The 21,762-nt window shown below is 38.5% G+C and overlaps 1 protein-coding gene and 1 long non-coding RNA gene across 7 annotated transcripts in view; one reads left to right on the top strand and one right to left on the bottom strand.

Annotated features, from left to right (window-relative positions):
• The window catches only part of LOC140655833 (uncharacterized), a 47,226-nt gene extending 46,445 nt beyond the window's left edge, over positions 1-781 (bottom strand). For all 3 annotated transcript variants that reach the window (XR_012043882.1, XR_012043881.1, XR_012043883.1), the window contains exons 1-2: positions 602-781; positions 430-519 (exon numbers count right to left, since the gene is read on the bottom strand). This is a non-coding gene — a long non-coding RNA (uncharacterized lncRNA). The remainder of the gene's footprint in view (positions 1-429; positions 520-601) is intronic.
• Positions 782-1,002: 221 nt separating this feature from the next.
• Positions 1,003-21,762, top strand: part of LRRC28 (leucine rich repeat containing 28) — a 57,072-nt gene continuing 36,312 nt past the window's right edge. The window contains exons 1-6 of one of the 4 annotated variants that reach the window (XM_072870804.1): positions 1,040-1,144; positions 3,245-3,298; positions 3,939-4,167; positions 8,741-8,781; positions 11,435-11,472; positions 12,228-12,365. In XM_072870804.1, coding sequence (XP_072726905.1) covers positions 4,000-4,167; positions 8,741-8,781; positions 11,435-11,472; positions 12,228-12,365 — 385 coding nt within the window. In that variant the 5' untranslated portion in view covers positions 1,040-1,144; positions 3,245-3,298; positions 3,939-3,999. Of the gene's footprint in view, positions 1,145-3,244; positions 3,299-3,938; positions 4,168-8,740; positions 8,782-10,427; positions 10,446-11,434; positions 11,473-12,227; positions 12,366-21,762 lie in introns of those variants that run through there. The other 3 variants (XM_072870803.1, XM_072870806.1, XM_072870805.1) reach the window with 3 other exon arrangements.

Genomic DNA, 21,762 nt, shown 5'->3' with positions numbered 1-21,762 from the left:
GTTGCTTTGCTTCAAGTGAAAGTTCTGTGAATATACAGGAGAGAAGAAATGCCTTCTGCAAGGTATTAATCTCCTACATTCAGCTTCTTGGTTCCCCTGCAGACCTGCTATGTGAATCTTGTTAAGACAAGTTTATGTTAATTAGACTGTGGGAACTAGAAAGAGGATTTCTGCAGCTGGGATTCCTTTTTTAGGCAGCTAATCTTCAGTAGGGCTAATCTTCAGCAAAGAATAACTTTTAATACCCAGTAATGTTAAATATTCTGAGTATGAGGGAATTTGCTGTCATTAGAGTACTGACATAACACAAACAAGACCTTGCTTAGGATGGGATTTATGTATTGGGTCATCTCAATATGTGTGAATACACATAAAATCAAAATCAGGTGAACAGCACGTAGGTAAGTTGAGCTTCCATAATTCCCTTACCTGTTTCAACAGGCCAAATATCATGGGTAAAAATGGTTGTGATAGGCAGGTTGGGGGTGTAGGCAGGATTGCCTAAGGGTGTCCAGTCTGCTGTTAACAAAGAAATAAAAGATGGCGTTAGTTGCACCAAAATTTGGCTGGGAAGATAGTCTCTGGCCACCACAACTTTTACCTGCAAATGACGTTCCCCTTCAAAAGCTGTTAAGCAGGCATAACTGTTGTTGTAAACACCGGGAACTGTGTAAACACCTGGGAAGGCAAGTTGAACCTACACGTTACCCCAAGGAGACGCACTGGGAGGGAACGACGCTGCCTGTCCCCACCACCAGCCAGACCTTCACGCCCGTCCCGAGGCCACAACAGGAGGAGGACGAGGCGCTGAGGTGGGGCGCCCTCTCATTGGCTGAAAGGGGAGGGGACATAAGGTTGGGAGAGAGGTGAACTTGTGATTGGATGGTGGGCGGTGGAGTGCCTTGTGATTGGGTGAGAGGAGGGTGTGGGTGGTGAGGGGGCGGTGTTGTGGCGGGAGGCGAGGCAGGGCGGTGCGGCGTCTCGCGAGAGTCGTGTGGCGCCAGCGGTCTCGCGCGGCTGCAGCTCGCTCCGCTCCGCCCCCCCCGCTCCGCCCCGCCCCCGGGTGCTTGGGCCGGCGGCGGCGTCGTCGAGCAGAGCCGGGCAGAGCCGATCGTCGCTCCCCGCTCCGGTGGTACCGGTACTGGTGAGTGACTCTCCTCCCGGCGGGAGGGCGGGCGGGGAGCAGGACAGGGCGGATCTGTGTGTGTGTGGGTGCCTCCCCTGCTCTGACCTCTGCTGTCTGCCCACTGGACCGCGGGGGCACGGCGCCTTCTCCGTGAAGGGGTGTGAGCCTTCGCGGCCCCCCGGGCGAGGCCCTTTCCTCCTTGCTCCTCTCCGGTCCCCCTTCAGCCGTGGGGGCGGCCTCTCGCCGCCTCCTCAGCCCTCACAGGCCTCCGCCTGTGGTGGCCCCCCCCTCCCGCGCAGCCGGGGCAGGCCGGTTGCCTCGCACCCACCCGTGACAGACCGGCCTCCCCCAGTTCCCGGGGCCCAAGGAGCAGCGAGCAGGGCGGCTCCGTGCAGCCCCACCTCATAGCCTCGTTCTCTTGTGCCCTGCGGCTCCTCCAAGTTTTCATCTGCCCGTGTGCGCTCTTGCCCCCGAGCAGTCCCAGCTCGGCTGGAGGCGGCCCGCAGGTCTGGGGGTCTCCAGAGCCTCCCGGTGTCACCCCTTTGCACGCCTTCGCCAACATTCCCTGTCGTGTGCTCGGCGCGGGCTTATTTCTGTCTTCTCCATCCTGTGTGAAACGGCAGCTTTCTCCCCTGAATGACAAGACTCCTCATAGGGCCATCATCACTGGGTATATCTGTCCTCATCCTCCCTTTTTCCTTTCCTTGGAGACTGTGATTGTGTCTCTTCCTCTTTGGCAGTGCTGTGTCTTATCTCTGGAAAAAAAGAGTATTTAGGGACAAAAAGTTTGGCTGGTGGTGGAAGGGAGTGGGAGGGTTTTCCTTTGAAGTAAGAGCCAAAATAGAGTAGGTTACGACTGGACTTTGCATTTGTGGACTTGCATGTCTGTGTATTCATGTGTGCCATGGCTAAGTGTTGTCCAGTCAGTATATGTAGTCACAACTCTGAAGAGAAGTCTGCAAGTGCAGAACACCTAAAAAGCATCTCTGGACAAATTGGAAGGCTACTGGATATTTATGTATGTGTTTCGTGACTTCACAGCTTTTCATTTAAAAAAAATATTTCAGGGAAAGATGAACTTTCCTTTAACATTTCTTGTATTGTAGCAGTTAGTGCTCAAATACTCTCAGACTATGCACATTAAAAATTCTGATGCTTTTCCTTGAATTATTTTAATGCTGATCACAGATGTGGAGTTTGGAATTGTAGTGGCTTAATTTCCTTTATCTGTTGAACTAAGGGAGCTTTAGTGTTGCTAGTGCCCAGGGCCTGTCTCATTAAGAGAGCTAATGAAGGCAACTGTTATAGCGATGGTGGTTCTCAGATGAATGCTGTTGAACCAAAGTTGGACTGATACTTTCTAATCTTATATAGGATTCTCGGCAGGGTCATCGTTTGCTTACAGAACGGATCTTAGCATGGCTTGAATTGGGAATAACTCAAGACTAGAAAAGTTGTGCAGGATATTACATCTAAGTTGTGATTAGTAGTGTTTATGGGACTCTAAGAAAATAAATACTGTAATCTTCCAAAAGGATGTAAGTTGCTGGTAAAAGCTGCTTATCTGCAAATCAAGGGAATTACTGAAACTAATAAAGTAGTTTGATTTACGTGTATGGTCCAGTTGTCAGTCTTCAGCTGGGTAAAGAGTTTTGTCTACAACAACTACCGTATAATCAGATAGGATTATTGTTTGTAACTTGGTACCTTCACTTCCAGTATCTGTTATGATTAGAAATCTCTCCTTCAGTAAAAGAATGAGCTAAAATAGAAAATGTTATTGGTGGAAAGCAGTTATGATTCCTTGCCTTTCAGTAATGGAAATTAATTTATACACACGAGTCTGTAGCAAACTGGTAACTTTAAATTAATAACTAGTCTGGATTTATTATGTTCTCCTGACTTCTGAGACAATTGAAAAGATGTAGCATTGCTGTTGTCATCTAAATCTAGACAACCTAATAATGACTACAATTTTGGTTATACCTGAAAAACCAGCTAAATAAAGTCTGGTTCCAGATACGGGTTAATTTTTAATTTGTCTTCATGCTTTTGTTTTCTGGGTTTGAAATTGTCGGTTAAAGCTTGACACTTGGTTCTTTCTGGTTTTATTTTTAGGAAAGAGAGCTGAAAATCTGTTCTCACATTTAGCACTTTATAAATTTTCTTGCTGTAAGTTTCAGATTTCTCATATATTAGTTTATTATTTTAAAATGTCCTAACTGGCTGTCCATCCCCAATATCTCTTCCAACTGATAAATTCTTCCAATACTTTTATATGGGAAAGCTTAACAAACTTTCTTTGCCTTTTGTCATTCTGGATTAAAAGCTACATGAAGGCATTTTAGTCATCTGACGATAAGAAGTCCTCTAATAAATTGTGCATTTTTCTTACGATCTGTGGATTCTTCTATCAGCACACTTCACAGAATAGATGTAGGACATTAATAATGGTTAGCAGAGAGAGGTTTCTTCCCCCCCCCCCCCCCCCCCCTTGTGGTGGCAACTTTGACAAAATTATCTGAAAGGTTCCGTGAAAAATGGATGAAAAAAAGTGTTATATATACCTTGAGATCTTGTTATTGCCAGCCCGAAAACACGCTATAAAGCTTCATCCAGAAAATAGTCAAAGACTTGATTCTAACATATCTTATGGTGTGGATGTTCTGGGTACTTTATTTATGTATTAACTGGAACAAGTGTGTTTAGATAAATTATCAGATAATATGGAATAACTAACTCTTTCTGCAAAACAATGCATGGCATACACCTTGATAATGGGTTTGGTTTTTTTTCTCTTTTTGTCTCCTAGAAATGGGTCTGCTTTCAGAAGATGCAATGCACTAGATGTGGTGCTTGGAACAGGATTAGTCATGGCATCAGAACTATGTAAAACAATCTCTGAGGCAAAGCTGGAAAGGCACAAGAACTTGTTCTTAAATTACCGTAATCTCCATCACTTTCCTTTGGAGTTACTGAAAGATGAGGGGCTGCAGTACTTGGAGAGACTTTATATGAAAAGAAATTCCCTGACCACATTGGTACGACAACCTCTTTATTGTAATGTTTACTGTCTGTATGTTTAGGAATTCTGATTTTTGGAACAGAAAAAACAAGATAATTAAAAAAAAAAATTATCTTATAGCAAATCTGATCCTGAATGATGTCATCCATTGTGAAATATGAGTATTTTGTTGTATTATGTTTGAACTTGCATAGGTAATGTAGAGTATAATAAATGAAAGTTTATGACATTTTATGGGTGCCATTTTGAAGCTCTGTGAAGATCTGCTGAGGGTTTTCTTGTGAGGTTTGTTGTTTGGGGTTTTTTAACTGCTATAAATTTTGCTCACGTCAGTGGTCAGGCCTTTCTACTGTTAGGTCATACTATGCAGTCTAGTCTACGTTCTTTCATTAGGCTAAACAACTTTTGCCTTGGTGTGTGCCTTATTTTAAAGGCGTTGTCAATCCCAGGGTCTAATTCAAAGCTTGCTGTTAAGGTGTCAGTGAAAACCTGTGTATATGGGCTACTGTTGATAGGAGAAGAAACAGTTAATTTCAGGATTGTGGGATTTTCTGTTGTGGGTTGTTTTTGTTTTGTTGTTTTTCCCTGAACTGAACAAATTCTCACCCTGAATGAATGTTGTGACTTCAGAATTCAGTGTGGGGTAGTTAAATAACTGTGTCAGATATTCTGAGCTGGAAAGATGCTCTATAGAGAGTCAAAACTTGCCACTGTTAATAGGCTCAAGTCTCCAAGTAATTCAGTTTGTTTTTTTCTTGGGGTCTTCCATGGTGTGATAGGTAAAATAATAGCCAAGGCAGAGGAGCTGGAGGGCCTGACTACTTAAAATTCACCAAAATTATATTTTTCAGTGCTTCCACAAGAAGTCCAGTACTCCAGTTTAAGGAATAGTCTTTAAAGCTTTGACAATGATACATTAGAATTCCTCGATAAAGGTTTCACTTCTTCAGAACCCTTTCAGCTTTTGGGCCAAGATTTTATGCTTTTTCTTCATCTTGAATGAGTCACTTAAGTTTGCATGTACTGTAGAGAATTATTTTGGCACTTTTTGTTTCTGGGCAAGTCCTTTGCTTAATAATGTAATGGGAGGATAGGAGTCATGGTTACAAATTAAAGCTTCTTTAAAAATTAACCAAAGACTGTAAACAGTTCTGCTTTGACACTTTGTGAAATTCAGTGGTGTGAGGTTCATGAAGTTTGCACTGCTCAAAAGATGAAACAATAATAAGGAGAGTTTTGCATATCACTTTTCTGCTTGTATGTGTTAGAGCCTGGTTTTGTTTTTCTCAAAGCAATTATAAAATAGAAGCCAAAACAAAGTCTTGCAAGTAGCAGTTTAGTTCCATTTTCCTCTCAATATCTGCTTACCAGCCTACAGGTGTGTAAGATGGCATAAGAGTAATTACCCATGGTTACTGTCAACGGAAGATGTATCAAATGAGGGAGGCAGCTCTCCCTCAACTGTTCAGTATTGTAATTGAGGCCTGGGATAAAGGAACTGAAATAATACTTAAAATGTAGATCATACTTAGGCAAAATGACTTGCAAACATCATGAAGTAGAGCATTAGGATTCCAAACTATCGGATAAGTTGCTCGTGATATGACTTGGTGGAATCTCATTGAAGTGCATAGCATTATAGCTACGAACTAGGCAAACAAAATTTGGTCTCATTCACTGAGCATCTGTTTGGCAGAATAGATGTTGGAAGTTGTAGTGGACCAAAATAGATCAAGTCAGCAGCATGTTACAAAAAAAGGCAGATGTCTTTTTGGAACATAGGAAGTTTCACAATCTCCATTAAAAGCAGAAGGAAATAATTATTGGATACTGTTAAAGCATAAGCTGGAGCAAAGATTGAGTCTGGGGTTTCATACTTATGAACAACCTAGGTAAACTGGAAAGAACCTAGAAAGCGGCAACAAGGGATTTTTAGAGAATGTGCCCTGTGAGAGAAGGTTGAGAGATTTAGGTTAATTCTGCTTGCAAAAAGAGAAGACAGAAGAAAAAAAAATAGAAGAGGAGGAATGGGGCAGAGCAAAAATCATCAGTATTTTCACAAAGCAGTATTTTCATAATGATTTTTTTTTTTTTGGCTGGTAGTTCAAGTAATACTTCCAATCTCAGTAAAGAAGTAGCAAGTTAGTTATGTGGGGGGGCAGGGGCAGGAATCTCATCAGAGAATAGTTGAAAACAAATAGGTTATTGAAGGAAGCTGTATTCCTTTCACGGAGACTTTCTGAAAGAGAAAATGTACCAATATCTTTGAGGGCTGATCCTCTCTGAGAAGAGTAATTGTAATGTCTTTTTCAGCCTTGTGCTTCTTTGATTCTATGCAAGATGATGAGCATTAGCTCATCAATAAATACTTTAAATTGCATGTGGATTATTAGCAATCATCGAAACTAAATCTGCACCATATTTCTTTAAAGTAAGGTGGTACTTTCATCCCACTGGTTCACTCCTTCAGAGTTCTGAAAAATGTTGACTAAGTCAGCTTTTGTTCTTCTTTGCTCTTCTAAAATGACTCTAGTCCTTGACAGATGGCTCCTATGAAAATGTCTGGAATAGTTACACTGACAGAATTTACACATACCTTGCCTAAGAATAATTTCATTTTTGTCCTCATTGGCAAGATGGAAATGATAGAGGGCTATGACATAACAAATGGATCAAGAAGCTATATAGCACATCTGTATCCCTGCATCAAGTCTTCCAACTTCTCCTCATTTAATGTTTGACTGATAACATTAGCCTTCCAGTAATCCTATTTCCCCATCTATTAAAAGGAAATACGAGTTTGCCTTCATGGCACTGTCAGAAGCATGATCTAGCCATATCAAAGAATAATTGTTTTTAATTTACTAACTCAGAACACACAATGCTGTCCTGTTCACACAGATCAGCAGGTTCACTTTTTGAAAAATGTCCAGTGAGCATGAGGGTGAGGCAAGCTTCACTAAACTGGGGGCAGAGTTGATGATTCGTTTATCATTGTTGTTTGTTGTCATGTCACCAGTAGAGACCAGAGTTAGTTTTACCTCTCAATTGATGGATCGTGAATAGGTTTTTTTAATCTTAATTTCATTGTAGGATGTTGTATTGAGCAACTTTCTCAGACCCATTGTTTTTGTGGTACTCGAAGATAAGCAGAATTTCTATCATTGACTTGCTAAACTGTAAAATTGTCTCTCTCCTGAGTTTAGCTGTCTTACAATATGCAGCAATTAAAGCAAGAATAAGAATATAACCTTAGTGTATAATGTGAAAATAACTTGTGATTCAGGTTAGTATGCTTATTCTAATAGAGGGTTTAGGATGACAGTGAATCTGCTTTTTCACATTCCCTCTTCACTTTTTTTAAATTAAAACTTGAATTTTTTGTGCTCGAGCATGTTGCAGCCTTTGCATATTTTCCCAGTTTAAGCTTTTCTCTTTGACCAAATAAAATTCTGTGCCGAGAAGATAAGTGTACTGTGGCAAACCTTCCGGTAGGTGGCAACAACTGATTAGTTATAGCCTGTTTCCTGCATCTTGACGTCAACGGATTCATTTATTGAGCCATCATTTGCTGCTCCATAGTTAGAAACAAACTATTTTTTGTACTCAGATCTAGGATGTGGCATGTTTGCTACAAAAGAATATTATTGTATTACTTTTTCAGGTTAGTATATTCCTTCCATAATAAATTTATAAACACAAAGTTAAGTATTTTAGATAATTTACCTTAAACTTACATGACAGTGAAAATTGCTAGGTTTTTTTTAACAGGAAATTGACCATATGATCGAGCTGCTTTTAAAATTCATTTGTTCCTGCATATGTGTATTGTGAAAACTTTTTTCAATAAAACATATCTATGTTTAAAGTAGATTTCTTAAGCAATAAAACTGTCTTAACCTTGAATAATTTTGAGTATGGTTACCAACATGACATCTGAAACTTGTGAAGCTGATTTTGTGATATATGTTCATGGTTCTAAATGCCATCAAGAAACAGAATTGCATCTAGGGATCAGTTAGCAGTTAGAAAATGATATGCATGTCAATATGTAAATATGAAAATCTAGTTTGATGGATTCAGCACTTCTGGCTTGGTGGTAATTGATTAAGCTACACAAAGTTTGTAGGTCATTTCCCAGTTTAGCAGCATTACAAAATAAAATACATTATGGTTAGACATCTTGTATAGTTCTTGTTCTGCTTTAAGTCTATAAATGCTGCAGCTTCTTAGCAGTCTCTTGGCTTCAACTAACTCTATTTGAATATAGTTTCAAAGGTAAGGTTTTGGTAATCCATCTTTTCAGCCTCAGAAATCTGCCTGCCATTTGCTTGAGGACATGTTAATGTCACTTCTAGGCTGTAGTTCTGTTTTAGTGAATTGCTCACCCTTGATATATCCCAGGTTGCACTGATGGAGAACATGTGGGGATGTGGACATAGGGCATTGTATACAAGCTCCTTGTTGCCATTTTTTCTGTGACTAGCTGCTGACGTGTTTTAGTATGGTTATTAAAATGAGTTGGGTACACAATATGTGTGTGTCTGTTTTTTGTTTTGAAACCTAAAAAATCTCTAACTCTTTTTCAGCCAGAAAACCTTGCACAGAAGCTTCCAAACCTCGTGGAATTGTGAGTTTGTGTAGGAGTTCTAATATATCTTTATTATGCTGATCCATCTTATCTTAAAATAATTCTAGAATGTATTGCTTGCACATAGCCTGCCTCTTAAGTGTGAATGGTTTTCTTGGAGGGCAAGAAAGGGTCATTTTTTGTAGGACTGGGGAAGGGGGAGGGGTTGGGGGGTTTTTGGGGGGTTTGTTTTTTTTTTTAAAGGACGTATATCCAGATGTATTCAGTCCCATGTTAATATTTCCTATAATTTCTTGTTTATTGTATAACAAGAACTGTTATACAAAAGTCTACACAGCTAAGGGAAAAATACTTAGTCCCCAACTCCTGCGTAGACTGTTGTCACCCTGCTAAAGCACTGGAACCTCCAAATGCGATGGTCAGATGGTTGTGACAGAGCCAGAGTAACAGGTTACTGCCTCCAGCCCATCCCTAGTTGCTCGTTTCCACCCCAGCTACCAGGGCTATTATGATCTCAGTCCTGCTGATTGTACTACTAAGTTTTTTTTTGGAGCCAAGTCACAGACTGTCAAATAGGAGCTGGAATGAGCGAGTAGGGGTAGTAACTATTTAATGACGATTGCTGTAGTCAGAGTAGTTTATCCAATCTTGTCCAAAGACTGGATGTCACATGAACTGTATTATTTTGGCAATTAATTTTAAGCTGTAAGCCCCTGAGTCAATATGTTCTTCCCTCCCCTTTTCTTCTTGTAAGGTTATGATTTCCTTGTATGGTAGAATTGGCAGCGGGGAGGTTAAAAGGGACATCCTCTTTTCCCCTTATAACTCATTTGGCTCACTTTCAGTTGAGTAACTGATGGGCCATTGATTCTGTTTATTTAATGGAGAGCTCCAAACAGGAGGAGGTGTGTATCTGAGTAGTCTAATGCATTCAGCTGTCTGATCTTGTCATCTTAATTTGGCCCTTGAAACCACACCTTTCTGGTAACATGCGGCCACAGTGTAATTGAACTGTTTTGTAGGTCACTGCAGTCTCCAACTTGCTTAAGAGACAGTCTTGTCTCATCATGCCTGAGTGTTGAGAGTATGTTTATGCTCTGAAGCAGTAAAATAAATATTTTTGTATTTGATATACTTAGTATTTAATGATTTGCCATGGGGCATCAGGAAATCTCCATGTTATCTGATGGTGCCTTTAGGAAAACCTGTATAAATTACAGCTTACAATAATCTCTTACAAACACTGAATTGTAGGAGTCAAATGTAACTATTTAGGGTTCAGCAAGCTTAGTTGTACCACCATTATCCCACACATTCTGGTGGTCTAGAGAGAACTGCAGTGGGCCTGTGGTTTGTGTAGCTCTAATAGTGCAAGTGAATTTCTGATCAGACAGTAAGAGATGTTTTGTTGACACAGACCACAAAATATTTATTTAAAGAATAATTTGTTACAGTAGCTTTAAATTTTGAAAGACAAACTTAAATGATTTTCATTTCCCTGAAAGTTACATCCTTAGCAATTTCACTATATTTTTTTTTAACAATTCACTACTGTCTGTGTTTCTTTGTATATCATATCCCTCATACTGGGATACTAGGTGTAGATCCTCGTATAGACTTTTTTTTTTTTAGCTTGAGTGAAATAGTTCACAAATATTTTCAGGAGCTGCAGCTGAAATGAGTAGGAGAATTCTCATCCTGAGGTGTGTATATATAAGGATTTCTACAAACATATCTGCTGTCCTCCTGTTTGTTACATTTTTAATAAACTTTAAATGTCTGCAGTTTTTAAAGAAAGAGAAGGCTCAGATGCTCCACGCAGTTGAAATGTCCATGTGTCTTTTTCCTTGTTCTGCCTCTATCTCCCCGAAAAGACAGGCTCCTACTTTTGGAAATGCTGTTTTGAATAGAATGGAAGAAAATATGTTGTGCAAATAATTTCCATGTGTGCCTAAGCGATTGGACATTGAGTACTCAGTATACCTTTACAATTAGGTATCAATATTTGAAAATTTTGTTCATCTAAGAATAGTTTTTTCTGTTACTCGTAGTACTGAAGTGCTCCAGCAGAGGGTGCTGAATATTCTTTGTGAGAGATCTGGCCACCCTCACTACCTACCTAAATAATAACCACGTGCAAGATTGGGTTTTTCTTTTGAAAAATGTACTCTAGGTTTGAAAAACCCACTTGCAGTGAGTAGATCATGTGCTTGTTTCTTCAGTCAGTGAAGGTGTAAGAGTTTTTTATGTGCAAGGGAGAATGTTTGTAATTGTATAACTTGTGTGGGTTTGGGCTTTTTTCTTTTATTACCGGCATTAAGTGTAGAATAACCTGGTGATCAAATATGGTTCATTTTGGTTATTCTATCTGCTTTATTATTTTTCCTTTTTGCTTTCCTCTTATGACTCTCAAAACTAAAGCCCATTATTATTGTAATTGTGAATGTTTTGTTTTAAATAATTGTATGTCATTCTCTTTTATTTTTATGCTAATCATTTAATAGTCTAAGTGAAACTTAAGTACCTATCCATTGCCAGTTTATACAGTTTCCACAGCTTTTGTGGTCATAGAGGGGAATGGCTTTGAGGGTGCTCTTTCAGTCTGAAATTGGATATTTTGCAAACTGATTATGTAGCAGAAGTCCTTGAGGGTAACAGGTGGTGTCCTCTGCTTTTTTTCTCCTCCCCCCAGGTACCTTCATTCAAATAACATAGTTGTTGTACCTGAAGGTAAGTAATCTACCAGCTCGTAATAAGTGTCAGGAATCATAAAATATTCATTTTTCTTCTTTGAAGAGGCCTGTTTTTCCTTTATTTTCCCATAAAACATTAAAGTTTTTCATACAAAATATACCAGTGTAGCTCTTAGTTGATAATATCCTTGTTTATGCTATGTTAAATTATTTTAATGAATTCTCAAATGCACCTAAATGCTGTTTGCTTCAGTTCTAATTGCAGAAAGTGAAAAAGCTAAATGGCACTCACCTACAGAACGAAAAATCGTGAGTGTCTTCCGCTTTCAGCCAGTTACCACATAGAATACTCTGCTGGTTTAGATCATGACAGATTTGAAACCTAAAGTATCAAGAAGTTGTACTAGTTTCTCTTCCTTGCCTCAATTGTAGAGTTATGCACCCAACTGCAGGAAAGTGCTTTAAACTCTTTCCGAATATAGAAATTGGATAGACTCAAAGCAAAGGAATGGAAGAAGGGACTTCAGAGCAGAATCGTCTAAGGAGAATCTAGAAATGGGAGTATTCTGTACATCACACTCTTTTTCCACCCTGTCTCACTGCCAGCAGTACTGTTTGTTAGATAAGCATTTCCACAAACTATGTCATTCAGTTGTGAGACCGGCTTTAATATGTCAAAATCTGCTCAGACATAGGTGTTAGGTACTGTGGCTTTTTATCCTCTCATAGTCCTATTAAGATTTTAACATTACTGTTGGGTCACATTCATGTTTTAATCTGTTCTCTCACAAGCCATTGGCTCCCTCGTTAAACTGCAGTTTCTGGACCTAAGTGATAATGCCCTCGAAATTGTGTGTCCAGAGATTGGCCGCCTGAGATCTTTACGTCATCTTCGCTTGGCTAACAACCAGCTGAAATATTTACCTGCAGGTAAGTACAAATGTGTGAGGGATTACAACAATGACAAATTCCATTTGAACTTAATTTGCATAGTGATCTGCTCTAGGTTTAGTCATATCTTACAGTTGAAGCATGGTACAACTTTCATTTAAAGACTAGGCAGAGATTGCCATTATATGTATTGTACTAAATGTACCCTGTATTTAGAAAAAAGCCATGCTGTATGTACTTAAGGTAAAGAAAAGTCCTGAAAAATGCTTCTGAAGTGGGGGGGGGGGGGGGAGGTGGTATCTATTTAACAGTCTTTGCCATTGTATCAAGAAAAAAATTGAACTTCCTTGAGAAGACACAAAATGCCAGCTGTCATTATGATAAAATGATGTTTCTTCCAATTTTCCAGAATATAAAGGGTTCCAGTCCTTCCTCTCTTTCTTTTCGCCCAACAGCCCCATTCTTGTATTTTCTAAAAAGACACATGTCTAGTAGGTTTCCCTATGGCAGTTTTACCTCGCTATGACAGTAAATAACAAATGTTTGTCTTGCTAGTTTATAATAAAAAAGGAAAATTTATTCAAAGTAAATGTGACACAAAGTCAGAAAAAGCTGGCCATAGGCAGATTTTGAATGATTTTTTTTCTTTGCCTTCTAAATACTTTGATAAGCAGACATAACTGATTATTCTTCTTCCATTGCCCTTATATCTTTCCAGATAAGATGATGGTGATTTGGAAATTTTTAAAATTTTTTAAAATCTTTCTATGGCATATTTGCATCTTCTCATCTGCAGAGATGATAAAAATTTAAGGCCAGCATTTAAAAAAAATTGTCTAACTTAATCTAACAGGATTAGCTTTTGGCTCTAATTTTAACTAACTTCTCAATGTGACCTTCATGTGTTTGTAAGTTCACATTGGTTATTCTCAAAAATTATATTGCAATTGCTTCTTTAAGTTTTGGGTGCAGAAATCTAGCTGTCCTTTCCTTGTACTTTTCTAGGCATAATAAGCTTAATAAGAATAAGTCAAAGGATTATTATGATTAGAAAGAAAAAAATGTATATGACTATGTAAATGCTCTGGAATGAAATTAGATAAACCTGTTAAACATTATGACCCAAGGCCAATAAAATTTCCATCAATTTTCAGATGTCCTACATTCAAAAGAAAGGAGTGACTTGAGTGTGCTTTATGTTCCTCAAAGATAATTTACCTTATGGTGCTGTACCATGAAAGAAAGACTTGTTCAAAGAAAAAGTGACACATTTTCTGCAAAACTTCACACATTAACTTAAAAAGGTTCCAAAAAAGACTTTCAAAAGGATAATTTACATTACTGAAGAGCTGATTTTGAGTCTACCACATTTGATTAGGAACTGGGATCAGCTGCATAGGCATGCTGCATTTAATTTCTCCTGAAGTTTACAAAATTTGGTACTGAGCATTGTCCCTAAGTGCATTTAGTTTTGCGTGCATGAAAATTTTGCATGCTTAGAATAATACTACTGTTGCCTACTTTTGAATTGGAGAATCCGGTGGTGTCTGGTCTTTCTGTTTTTACTGGTGGTGTACCATTAGTTTGTACATATGCCATTACTGCTATCATTACTAATCCTGTCTGTTCGGATGCTGTCACTATCATAATGACTGGATGTCATACAGCTTGAGTGTTATCAGTCTGAGCAAGATTAATCTTTCACTTACACTGGAGAGTTTGCCCCTTGGAGAATTAATCTACTGCATTGAGTGTTTCCTAAACATAACACTTCCTGAAGAGGGCTTCCAAGCATATTTTCATAGTTTTTCTTTGTAAAATTGCAAAGATTTAAAAGAAGTTTATAACACAATGTTTGGGTTTGAAGATAACATTTATGTTCCATTATTGAAAAACAGAGCAAATAGTAAGTTTTGATGAATTGTTTTATACTTAATTATACTGGTCGCATGAATCTTCATAATAGTGTTAAATAGTGTTCTGTCAGGAAAGCTAGCAAAGTTAATAAAATGAACTAGGATGAGATGTGATTTCACTGCAGTACATTTTATTGTGTGTTAACTGCTTTTTTTTACACAGATACCGCATTGCAATGCATTGTTAGGGAAAGACAGCTCTTAATTGCTCTTAATTTATAATAAGTAACCATTGAAGATACAATTTAGCTTCTACTAGTGCAGCTTGTGTAGAATTTGAAGATCTGCATGAAAAAATAGCTTTCCGGTGTAGGTGATGGTCATTTATGGAAGTAACTTTTCAAAACTTGTGACCATCATTTTCTTCCAGACTTAGTCCTGCACATATCACACAAATGGCAGTGAACTGTTTAGCACAGCAGAGGATCCAGTTAAGAAAGGCTGATCAGTATTCACCTTGTGTAACCAGATAGGCCAACTTGCAGCATAATGATGTCATCGCATAAAAAGCTTACTTTAGAGTTGTTGCCCTGTCATTCCTCTTGTCTCTCCCTTCCCAGTGTCTGGTGTTATAAGTACTTTCAGTTTTTGTTGAAACTACATGGATATCTAGGAGGATACTCTTAGTAATACCCTTAATCAATTGCTAAAAAACCTTTTCATTACAACTGCAGAACAGTTGGATGGTAAATGTTTGCCATTAAGTGTCTGAACACCCACACTTTTCTATTGCATTTTATATTTTAAAAATGATTCTCTGTTGTGTCTTCCTTAATTTGTGATTAAGAACTGAAAGAAACAATGCAGTTAATAGCATATGTTGATTCATTATCAATTTTTAATGTTTTTGTTCCACAATTGTGCTCTTAATGTTCATTTTTAGTATTTGAGATTGCCTTATAGAAATCTAGCATAACTCTAATTTTAAAACAATTTTAATAGTATGCATAATGAAGCCCTATAAAGTTTTATGTCTTTGGTCTGATTGTAGACCTTCTTCAGACTCTAATAAAGGTTGAGCCTGTGCTGTGGTTTATCTTCAATGTGATGGGCAAGATTTTAGTCTCTAAATACCTGTTTTCATAAAACTTGTGAGAATTTAATAATGAAGACCTCTCTTCTTTTCTCGGGTTTGGTCATGATTGTCCAACTAGTTTTTAAAAGTTACTTTAAGGGAAGAGGTGGGGGAGAAGGATGAAAATACATGCAGACAGCATAAATACATAAGCCTTAATTTCCTGAGAGATCAGGCAATACAGGACTGATGAGGGCAAAAAGGGCATTAGGTGAAGCATGGAAATTGTGTTCCTTGGAGATTAGAAAGCACTTTCTATGCTGTGGCAGTCTTGTAGTGTAAATTATAATCCTACCTTTGTGTTTAGCAAACACTACCAAATCAGTGTCACCCATGGATATGATCATGTACTTTGGCCTCAAGGCACTTTGTTTAATTGTGCACTACCACTGAAACAATGGGACTTCCATCAGGCATCATTAAATTGTGAGAATTGTTGAAAGATGACTGAGATAACTGGATGAGAAGCAAAGGGAAAAGTTTGTCCAGAAAAAACATGTTGAAATTGAAATATAATATAAAATGGCTGGAAGAAAATGCTTTGTGAAATTCTCTTGAAGTCATGTTTTGAATAGACTTTGGATAAGGTTAATAAGTGGACCAGCTTCTGCCTAATGCAGAGTCATCAGTATCTAGATTCTGTGGTAATCAGAATCACTAACTGAGAGGCTCTGTCTTTGAGAAGAGAGCTAATTAAAGGAGTTGTAGATAAGTAAGAGGAGATTTTAATATTGTAAAGTTCTCTTGAACACTTTTTTCATTGAAATGCACAGCATTTTTTTTGTTCTGCAAACTGTAAATCTTGTAGCTTCTGTCTTTAACAATTTCTTGGTTCTTTTATTTGGCTCTGGTACATGTAATTCTTGAATGTGAAGTAAAGTTTTGTGAAGTTTTCTAATATTTAACTCTAGCACTTAAATAATCTAAATTCTTGAGGACCATTTGCAAATATGTAATGCCAGAGATCTTATTTGAAAAAATCTTAGAGCTGTAGCATAAACAAAAGATGGTTATTTCATATTATTACATTAGCTCATGTATAAGCTTGACTTAGAGTTGACATTACATTTTCATAGTAGCTTAACTTTATTTTTTTAGAGATTTCTCTTTACTCAGAGAATTGATGTCTTATTTTAAGTTAGAATTGTAGAGTTAGTCCTATATGAATGTGGTGTCAGAAGTAAATTTTCTGAATCTTCTCACTTATGAATGTCTAATTAGAAAGTTCCCATTTGTTCCTGATGTTTATAATGCATATGCTATTTCAACTCCTTTCATTGTTGAGAAATTGTATTTATTTTCTCTTTGTGTAAGAATTATTGCATCATTTGCAAAAAAAAAAAAAAAATCCAATGAGATGTACTGGAAGAATTATTCTTCAGGTGTCCCAAAGCCATGGTTATCTCTCAGTTTTGCTGTGTTACCATTTAGACTTGATTTGACTTCAGCCTTGGAAACTTTTGGTGTGAAGTGATGGCTTTTCAGGTTTACATTTTGGTCTTGTAGTTAGTGAATGCACGTTTGGGCAACAGATGTCTTAAAAGAGGGTGGGTTATACTCAAAGTTGGACTTAAGTTTCGTGTTTGACAAGGATTAGGGTTTTTTTATTGCCCATTACTTAAGAAATACTCCTTAGAAATGGCAAGTTGTAGCATCTTGTTCTAAGATTTAATTAAAAATGAGGTTATGTTTACTCAGCACATGTTGGAGTTAATTATAGATTTACTAAAATGAAAAGCTTAATGTTTTGCCAAGTCAAGAGCAAAAGCTAAGTAATTAAACAAAGAACAGGGTATGGTTTATGATCCCAGCCCATCTTTTGGCAAAGTTCCCTTCAAGAAGGGAAAAAAAATATGTATCAGCAGTTGTCTTTACCAAGTTGGCTAGACCAAGTTTCCCTTTGTGTTTGTTTGTCGGGGAACTTTAAAAACCAAGAGTTGAATGCATTGATCAGGCAAAACAAAATTGCAGTCAAATAATACTAAACTTCATGTAAACTGTGCGATGCTGTTTCTTTAATCTGTAAAGTGAAATTGCAGGTGACTGGGGAGCACCAGCTGTTGCTGAAGGGGGGTACAGATCTCTGCAAGAGTCAAAGGCAGGTTTAGCAAATGCCCTTTCTTCCCCATATAAGGAAATGTGTGGCTTCCATTTCGAATTGACATTTCCGTGTTGTCTCTGGAGACTTCTGCATATTGCATCCACTTGTTGCCATTTTGCTTCCTTTAGGTAGCATCTGAAGGAAAACTTATTCATCTGCCTTTGGTATTTTTAAAGTGCAAACTGCAATAATATTTAGGGGAGGTTAATAGCATATATACTCTTAATTTAATTTCTGTTCAAATCCTTTTCCTTTTTAAGGCAAATTGTTTTAGAAATATAGTCAGTTTAAGCCTCATTAAAATACATTTGTAGGCTTATAAAACTTCATCTTCAAAGCATTTGAGAAAGATCCTGTGAAGCTGATAAGGGAGTGTTATCCTCATTTTCCAGAATGGAAAAAAGTGTTTTTAACAGAAGTGATTTGCTCCAGGCCACAGCAGGAGTCAGTGTTAGCCAGAAATAGAACTTGGGTGTTCCCATTCCATTTGTTAAGACCACACCTTTTTGAGGTTGATCATATTTAACATTGGGGAGGATTGAGTCTTTCCACCCGTTATTAGGAAATTATCTCTCCATAATTAATAATCCTCTAAGTTAATAGGAAATTAATAGCGGTAAGATCACTGAGTTCTTGTAACTGAAACAGCTTGCGCTTCCAGAAGGCTGGAAGAGTTCACAAAGATGAATTTTGAAAAATGTAACTTATAGATAAAACTAGATCATTTTCTCTTGCATAGGTAACTTCAGTGGTAATGACAAGAAGGGTTCAATCGTGAATAAAATTCTTAATCAAACTATAATTGTTGATTACTGCTTTGTCTATTTATAAAGTAACCCTCAGAATGTTAATTGATTATTGCTAAGTCTGTTTTGCTTAGGAATTTGCTTTGCTAATTGGGGGCAAGAGAAACTTTGACATGAAAACTGCATATTCATTTCTCTCATTTTTTTTAAGTTGCTGTAAAGTACAATATCTGTATTTACTATTCATACTAGTATTTCACTGGTAAAGACTTCTTGAATACCCAACTTAGTAATTCTGAATAGAGCTCAATATAAGTTATTTCAGTAAATCTTAATTAAAGGCATATAAAAACAACTTCTTCCTTACCTCCTTGTCACAGTAGATTTCCACAGATCATGGGTACAGCATGGCAATAATTCTATTCTTATTCTAGACCCTGGCATTAAAATACATAGTCCTAAATAATTTTTTTAAACTTGTTTTCCATATTTTTATTTTAGAGCCTTCAAAATGGGGGGGAATAAATTTGCCGCCCCCCCCCCCCCCCCCCCCTTTCCCTTCTGCTTTTATTGCTGTCTCTGATTAGGGTAGATCGCTTTGATACTTAATAAAGTTCAAAATTATTTTATAATGATCGTGACTTTAAAAGCAAAGGCTCAAACTGATGCAGACCCTGTTCTTTTTTCAGAGTTAGCATAACCTTAGTCCACTCTGCTTTCCTAATTTAGTAACATGTATAAAAATACACACGACAGGACAGGTTTGGTACGCCAGGCACCCATCCAGGAGCATGGTGTTTTTAAGTAAATGGACTTGTGGGGATTTGAGGAAAACATAGATTAGGTTACATGAGCTTTGCACTCTGTAAGTATGTGACTATTTAAAGGAGCATGGACTCCTAAATAAAAATCTCTTTTAATTGTTATCTTAATACATTGTTTTCCTTGAAGTAGGTTGATGCCTAATTATTAAAAATAAGTTTTTCTTTGCATAGATCTCTAAAATATATGCTCTGTTTGAGAAGACATACAAGTCTATGAGGCCAGATGGGATCCACCCAAGGGTACTGAGGGAGCTGGCAGAAGCTCTCACCAAGCCACTTTCAATCCTTTATCAGCAGTTCTGGCTAACCGGGAAGGTCTCAGTTGACTGGGGATCAGCAAATGTGACGCCCACCTACAAGAAAGGCCAGATGGAGGATCTGGGGAACTACAGGCCTATCAGTCTGACCTCGGTGCCAGGGAAGGTTATGCAGCAGATCATTCTGAGTGCCATTACGCAGCACATACAGGACAACCAGGTGATCAGGCCCAGTCAGCATGGGTTTATGAAAGGCAGGTCCTGCTTGATCTCCTGATCTCCTTCTATGACAAGGTGACCCATTTAGTGGATGAGGGAAAGGCTGTGGATGTTGTCTATCTAGACTTTAGTAAAGCCTTTGACACCATTTCCTACAGCATTCTCCTGGAGAAACTGGCTGCTCATGGCTTAGACGGGTGTACTCTTTGCTAGGTAAAAAAAACTGACTGGATGGCTGGGCCCAAGGAGTTGTGGTGAATGGAGTTAAATCCAGTTGGCAGCCGGTCACAAGTGGTGTTCCCCCGGGCTCGGTATTGGGGCCAGTTCTGTTTAATATCTTTATCAATGATCTGGATGAGGGGATCAAGTGCACCCTCAGTAAGTTTGCAGATGACACCAAGTTGGGCGGGAGTGTTGATCTGCTTGAGGGGAGGAAGGCTCTACAGAGGGACCTGGACAGGCTGGATCGATGGGCCAAGGCCAACTGTATGAGGTTCAGCAAGGCTAAGTGCAAGGTCCTGCACTTGGGCCACAATAGCCCCATGCAATGCTACAGGCTTGGGGAAGAGTGGCTGGAAAGCTGCCTGGCAGAAAAGGACCTGGGGATGTTCGGGACAGCTGGCTGAATATGAGCCAGCAGTGTGCCCAGGTGGCCAAGAAGGCCAACAGCATCCTGGCTTGTATCAGGAATAATGTGGCCAGTGGGACAAGGGAAGTGATTGTCCCCCTGTACTCAGCACTGGTGAGGCTGCACCTTGAATACTGTGTTCAGTTTTGGGCCCCTCCCTACAAGAGAGGCATTGAGGGGCTGGAGCGTGTCCAGAGAAGGGCAATGAAGCTGGTGAAGGGTCTGGAGCACAAGGCTGATGAGGAGCGGCTGAGGGAGCTGAGGTTGTTTAGCCTGGAGAAAAGGAGGCTGAGGGGAGACCTTATCCCTCTCTACAGCTCCCTGAAAGGAGGTTGTAGTGATGTGGGTTTTGGTCTCTTCTCCCAAGTAACAAACCATAGGACAAGAGGAAATGGCCTCAAGTTGCACTGGGGGAGGTTTAGATTGGATATTAGGAAAAATTTCTTCACTGAAAGAGTTGTCCAGCATTGGAACAGGCTGCCCAGGGAAGTGGTTGAGTCCCCATCCCTGGAGGTATTTAAAAGACTAGTAGATGTGGTGCTTAGGGACATGGTTTAGGGGTGGACTTGGCAGTGCTAGGTTAACAGTTGGACTCAATGATCTTATGGGTCTTTTCCAACCTAAACGATTCTATGATAATTCATTTCTAGATTCAGTTTACTGTATAAAACCAAGAGTCAGCATACTAAGGTTTGCATGAGCTCTTACATTCAACAACAGCAAATATTTTTTTTACCTAAATCCATGCAAAACTTACCCACACTTGCCTGTTACTGTATTGTTTTTTTCACATCAGGATTAGTAAGGCTTCAGTAATTATATTGTATTAATGTAGAAGCACAATAAAATACCTGATAGTATCTTTAAGATATTCTTTGGATTTCTAGGAGGAAAAGATTTTTACGTGTTTTGATCATGTATAAACTCCAGTACAGCCCTGACCTGACAACCTGTAAGGACTGAAATGTTTTATAAGAAAAATTTCCCCTAGGAAATTATAGCAGAGAGTCATCTCTGAAGAGTTAGGAACAAAATGGCAACGTGGATGGTTACTGACTGTCATTGGATTTTGTGACCTAAATAGAGGTGACCAAAGCACTGGGTAGTATATTGTAGAAGTGGTATTCTTTACAGATTAGCTTTCATGCATGTCCAAACACAGTGGTACCTATTTAATTAAAGGATGTTGGTTTTGTGAGATTTTATAAGAGTCTACCTTGCTCAAACATTTGGTTTGGGTTAAATTCTCAGGAGGACTACTAGTACTTCTGAGTGCTTTAAAGGTATGGGGAGGGAAGTGAAGACAGATAATAAAATTCCATTAAATTCCTGGAAATTTTCATTAACTGAAGTTTTTCCTTTATACCCTCACCTGCATACTGTGTCAGAATGAGTCTTCTGTGTATACAGAGCTGCTTGATATTCTCTATTTGTCTGCTTGCCCCTTCTTACACTTTTTTTTTCCACTTCCTCCCCTGTTGAGGGGCTTTTAAGAGCATCTTTGTTAGTATCATACAACATTTTTTAGCATACCACAGAAGGTTTATAATGTCACTGGATGCTGGTAGCAAAAGCAGTAGTATAAACATATAGTAAAAAAAATCTAAAGCTGTATTTTAAGCTTAAAATGTTGTTCTAATGTATGCTTTTGTTCCAACACTTCTTCCAGA

This window comes from Ciconia boyciana, chromosome 8, assembly GCF_034638445.1.
Source record: "Ciconia boyciana chromosome 8, ASM3463844v1, whole genome shotgun sequence".
Classification (NCBI taxonomy): domain Eukaryota; kingdom Metazoa; phylum Chordata; class Aves; order Ciconiiformes; family Ciconiidae; genus Ciconia; species Ciconia boyciana.
This window is presented reverse-complemented; position numbering and strand designations above follow the sequence as displayed.